At 37.6% G+C, this 6,400-nt stretch overlaps 1 protein-coding gene across 1 annotated transcript; it reads left to right on the top strand.

Moving 5' to 3' along the window:
- Positions 1-2,644: 2,644 nt before the first annotated feature.
- Positions 2,645-4,883, top strand: LOC306856717 (forkhead box protein G1-like). The gene has a single exon (XM_079396131.1). The coding sequence runs from the start codon at positions 2,880-2,882 to the stop codon at positions 3,882-3,884; it is 1,005 nt and encodes a 334-aa protein (XP_079252257.1). The 5' UTR covers positions 2,645-2,879; the 3' UTR covers positions 3,885-4,883.
- Positions 4,884-6,400: the final 1,517 nt, after the last annotated feature.

Here is a 6,400-nt window from a genome sequence, read left to right as displayed (position 1 = left end):
TGTTTCATAAGGTTTCAAAGTTGTGTCTCCACTTTTTGTCAACAGTGTCAGACATTCATTAAAATATAATAAAATCAGGGAATATCAGGGGCAGCTGTCACTCTAAAGGACCCCCTCGACACAATACTCAGATAGACTCTGGCCAGTTTTACAGTTTTAGAATATTTTAAATCCTAATATTAATATTTCCTGGTCACAACCATGATACGTCAACACCATCTTCCAATTTCTGAGGGAATTATTTGAAATATTTAGATCATTTTATTCTCCTGAAGCAGGTTCCTTTAGCATCTATATCAACAGAAAAAAAGGCTACTACATGAACTCCATTTGTTTTGTGAAAGAAATATCAAATTTGTCAACACCGTCAGATTTTGTGTTCCAGTAATATATCAAAATAATTAAATGTGACTCTTGAATAAAAGCTTTATAAACTATAACATACTGTTTGTTGTGTTTGTTTTAATACAGTAATTGATTGATTCAATGTATTTCATAATTAAAAAGACTACAATTTCAGGTTTTTGTATCAGTTAGCCTACATATTTTGGTAATATTTTATTATTGTTGGTCACATGTGAAAGTGTAATCTGTTGATAACATGAGAATGTGTTTTGAAATGTTAAAAACATCTTGAATGTTGTTAAAAATAAAGGTGAAATTATATTACACAGTCCAAGGTAAAAAGCACATTTTGTTAAAAAAAGAGAAAAGTTGCGAGGTTGTATCATAGCTCAGAAGTCAGATACATAAATGTAGTTTCATTTGTCTGAGTACAAGGTTTATTTTCCAATTTTGCACCCTGTTTTGTCCCACTTCTCAAGAATGACTGATATATATATATATATATATATATTACAGGATGGATATAAGATTAGATTTGAGGTGTAAAAAGCGCTTGAAAAACAGACCAATTTATACGAGACTGGAGAATGAAAACAAGATCTTATAGCTGTGTTATCTTACTCATAACGTTTCTTTATTTTTCTTAGCATTTTCTGTGTGTATTGGAAAGGAAAGGCTTTGATAAATAATAAGATAATAAGAACATAAAGTCATAAACGGCTGTAAACAGCTCGACAAACAGCTGGAAATCATTTAGTCTCTTAGTGATGCTTTAATTGTGTTGAAAATATCAGAAGAAATCGAAATAAACTATAATTTTATAAAACAATCGTACTGAAACATCCCGTCGTTTTTATAATAATAATTTATTGTATATAACAAGACATTAATTTACGTGAATGATTGAGCTGTTTATAACTCGATAAAGCTCGATTATTAAGAAGTCAATTGAAAAGTGGGCAGTAAGTAGCTACTTATATAAAACAACATGATTATTGTTTGGGCTGCAAAACAGTTTTCATAAATTCAATAAATGTATATTATTCATTAATCATAATATTGCTACGGCAATGTGAGAATACTGTCCTCTGACGCAGAAGTGATTATTTTAGTCATTATTTAGAAAATAAAAATATATGCACGTAAATATAAGAAAAACATGAATTATTATAGCATGAACTGTTTCACTGTTTCAATACATTTAAAATGGTATTCTTTTGTTTTGCATATTTTAGCCATTTCAGAATATCTTAAAAACGGATTCAGTATTTATTTTATCCTTTTGTTTTATACACATTCGATGTTTCCTTAATAATACAAAACAAGGTGTTGTATTGGTCTGTACATCACTAACATACACAGTTTATGCATTATAAATCAAATCATTTCACAGTCGGCAATACTACAACAGATGCAAACAGCCTTCAAACAAGAAAACGACAGTAAAATATTGTTTCGTGCTTCCGAAATCATGCATTTATTTAACAAAGATATTTGTGATATTTAACAAAGGTATTCGTTTATTCTCAAATAATGGCATTTGTGTTGACAAAGCGTGGACTGGAAAAAAAAATTTGATTTCAGAATGCAAAATGCGAAATTTAAAAAGAAAAAGCTATTATAGATTAGACGCGTAATTCAGATTATTCTGATGCAATTTGAGCAAAATTCCATACTAACTGATCGATAAAAATACAAGTATACAATAGTGCAACTAGACTTTTGGTGATGTTCACCGGTCACTTCCCACCGCGCAAACATGCTGTTTGAGATGACTGGATGCAGCGCACTGGAATCACATTGCTTTGTATATTTTCAATGACTAAAACCGACATAAGTTAGATCTTCAAAGTGTCAACGTAGCTTCTGCACTCCTCTAACAGGATCTCAGTGGATTTGTGACCCGCGCTGACACTAGAGGCGCCCTTGGCTCAGCCTGCGCGCATTTACGCACAGCATTATTATTCATTATTATTCGTGGAAAGTCTACTGATCAATAGATCTGCACAGGTTGTAATGCAAAACACTGTATTGGATCAGACAGAATAGTATGCACGCTTTAGGGCCCTACTATATAATAGAACTAGTCCGAATCTCCTCTAAGTATTATTAAGACACGTCGAAAGTGACACTTTGATTCAAAATCACGAATGCTTTAGTTCTGAATCATTTCAACTTTATTTCAGTGCATTTCAGGTCATGTGTGCACAATTATTCGTCCCTCCTATTCAGGCTACGTGATCAGTGACGCACAGGAAACTCTCCAGACTCCAGCGCGCACGGGGCTCTCCGCGTATTATGATGGAGTGAGCCGAGACTGTACTGTCCTGCTTCCAGCGAGAGAAGAGCTCCTCCTCCCTCCCCTGAGATGAGGTAATTGGTAAGACCGAGCCCTGGTTAATCACCATTTTCTCGCGTTGCGTCTGCGTCGCGTCCTCCGTCTTGAAAATACTGTCATGCATGCAGCGTCTCCGCCGTTGCGCGTCTGACCTCCTGCGTTTTCAACCACGGCTTTTGTTTGTCCATCGCCCGGCATGGGAGATCAGAGTGAGCCGACCATGGTGCAGAAGTCGACATCGTTCAGCATCAAGAACCTGTTACTCCCATCGAAGTTTGACGATGAGGGCGCGAAGCGCAGCGGCAGCCCGGCGGCACCTGACTTGGACAAACACCCGGAAGCGTCCGAGATGGACTCCGCGCAGCGAGACGCGGAGGAACAGCCGCCTAAAAAAGGAAAGAAATTCGACAAACCTCCGTTCAGCTACAACGCGCTCATCATGATGGCCATCAGACAGAGTCCCGAGAAGCGGCTCACGCTCAACGGCATCTACGAGTTCATCATGAAGAACTTCCCGTATTACCGGGAGCACAAGCAGGGTTGGCAGAACTCGATCCGGCACAATCTGAGCCTCAATAAGTGCTTCGTGAAGGTGCCGCGGCATTATGACGATCCTGGGAAAGGCAACTACTGGATGCTGGATCCCTCCAGCGATGATGTGTTCATCGGCGGGACCACCGGCAAGCTCCGCAGGCGTTCGGCGACCTCGCGGGGCAAGTTAGTGATGAAAAGGGGCCTCCGCTTCGCACCCCTCGGACTCGGACTTGGCGAACGCCCGAGCAACCCGCTATATTGGCAGCTGTCTCCGTTTTTACCCCTCCACCATTCGCACTATAACGGCTCCACGCACGGATTTCTAAACCAGGGACACGCTTACGGATCGTTACTCCCCGGCGTGGAGCCGCTCGGGAACGGGGATATGTCTCGCCCCATTCTGGGAGCCTCTAGCGGGAGTATCAACGGGTACGGCGTGTCTCCGGCGTCCGCCGCCGGATTACTTTCAGGGCACAATGGATACTTCGTAACGGGTGCGCAGCAGCCGCACCCGCTCCAGAGCGCGCCGGAATACGGCATCTCCAGCTCTCCGTCCCCGCTGCTGACGGATTCCCTAAGAACTAGCTTACCGTCCTTCACAGTACCACTTTCTAGCGGACTTCTGTCTCAAAACAAACGCGTCGCGCCCAATTCGTTCCTAAGCTGAGCGTTGTGCGCCCTCTCCAATGGGAACATCCAAACTTTCCTAGAAAACCTCGCCACGAAATGTGCGTCTGGATGTTTATTTTTGATTTTTTTTTTTGTCTATTTAAGTTTATTTTATAGAAGTAGTGTGATGTTATGCCAAAGGCAATAACCGTGCGTGTTTGTTTTTCTTTCTTTTTTTCTTTTTTAAAAAGTATTATTTATAGTATTTCTTTGTGAATGATGTTTTTGTATTTATTCGAAATGTTTTTTTTTTCTTGTTACTGTGGGATACCGTTATTATTAGATGTTTGGCACATATTATTCGTTTAGTATGACTAATTCCTTTTTTTTATGTCTTAAACTGTGAATGCGCCTTAATATCTTAAATCAGGGTTGAGCGTTCGGACCGTCTCAGGTGTGTGTTCTGACAATGAAACATTATTATTATTATTATTAGCTGTGTAAACCTGAAATATGGTAACATATACATCTATATGCAATGTTTTCTGAATTTGCCTATCGGTTAATGTGGGCCTGTGTTCAGAAAGGTCATGTAATGACTTACTATAGTAAAGCTAAACTACTGAATTAAAGCACTGGTTTAAATGAACTCTGTGTGGGATGAGTTTATATATGTACATAACTGTCACGTAAAATGCTGTTTTGTGACTACAAGAGGTTTTGTTTACACACATAACAGTATTTCAATACAGTTTTTAAGCGAGGATGTGATTCGGCACCAAAGACAGATTATTGCATTAATGCTTTTTTTTTTTTTTAATATAACATCCATGCACATTCATTTGCTATTATGACATTCTGAAGCCATTATTTCAATTCTCTGTGCAAATCAGAAATGTGATTTCTAGAGCGGTTTATTTCCCTTTTAACCAACATGTGATTTACAGTTCTGCACCTTTATTTGTCATAGTCTTTTAATGTTGTACTAGTTTGTCTTTTTTCTTGTATATGCCTGGAGGTCCGTTCAGAACAAAGAAATAAAGTATTGGAATATTTCTGTATGAAGGCAAACGCGTCCTTTCTGGTCATGCAACACAAATCCGCTTTTTGTGAACAAAGACTCACTAGTTCGAGGGATTTAATGCACTTAGCTTCACGCGTGCAGATTAATCTCAGTGCATTTACCTGCATGCTATGCATTTAAGTTATGCATGCTAAAATGTTAAATATAATTTCATAGTACAAAATATTATACAATAATAATTTGATTATTGCTTCACTGATATAGTTCATGTACACACACACACACACACACACACACACACGTACACACGTATAGGCTATAAACTGTAGTTTCACAACAATTTCTTTAAAGTGCCACCAATTCTAATCTGCGTAAAGGCTATATAGCGCCGTCGAGTCAATCCAGACAAATGACGAAACCACAGTATTCACGAACTAGTGCATTGTATTCACATGCCCAATTAATAATAATAAAAATAATAAAGTTGAGATATAACTGAGCCTTTACGCAAGCATTCAGCTACATCATTCTGACCCATTTCCAGTAGAAATAATGCTAAACTTACTGTCCAGATGTTCCTGAAACTTCAGCTCCACGTGTCCCGGATCAAGCAGAAGTGAAACTCTCAGTGAGGCACAGACAATATGAAGTCCAAAAAACTCAAGACACCTTCAGAGGAGCAGGAGCGACATTAATGTGCTCGGACAGACGATCAGAGGGAGGGACTCACGGACAAAGATGCTCAATTCACAGCTCTGTTACTTTCTAAAACAATTCCTACCATTTATTTACTATAGAGACATAATACATGACCAAAAATAAAGCCATTTCTAGTTCTAAAAACAGTCTGTTATTAAAAACAAGTTTTTGCGTGTCAAAATAATTTATTTTAATTAAGAGATAATAGGTTCGTACGTATTTTGCCATCCACTAACACTTCTTTATATTTTATATATGCCATGCACATTAGCGTGTGGCCTATAAGCAAAAATAATAGTAATGAATCATTTCTGTAATTAAAGTTTTACGAAACTTGTTTCAGAGCCAAATGAGGCTTTGATCGTCTACAACTTTTTCTGTCATTTTAATGATTTTTAATTAATTTATTTGTTGAAAGTTTTACGAATCTTCCAATGATCTTGCCAATGATAACAGATACGACCATTTTTTCTGTCTTTTTACTTAGTTTTACTGTTTAAATTACATCAAGGCCATTCATTAATTTATTTTACATTAACCTGAAGCATTAACAAGCTAACGGCCTATAACAGCTGACCAAAGGACGAAACACGTTAACTCCTTCATTTTTCCACGTTATAAAATAAACAACACATTGAATTATTAAAAGTTTTACGAATCTCTTGATTTATATCCAATTGAGGCTTTGCCAGTAGCACGTGTGTGTTTTTTTTTTTTTTTTTTTTTTAAGTTTTACGGTTCAGATTCAAACAATATATACTTGTGTGTTTATTTATTTATTTATTTTTACATTAATCTGAAGCATAGGCGGGCTAAAACATTATACAGCTGACCATCAAAGGACGTAACAT

Source organism: Barbus barbus (assembly GCF_936440315.1).
Source record: "Barbus barbus genome assembly, chromosome: 37".
Classification (NCBI taxonomy): domain Eukaryota; kingdom Metazoa; phylum Chordata; class Actinopteri; order Cypriniformes; family Cyprinidae; genus Barbus; species Barbus barbus.
This window is presented reverse-complemented; position numbering and strand designations above follow the sequence as displayed.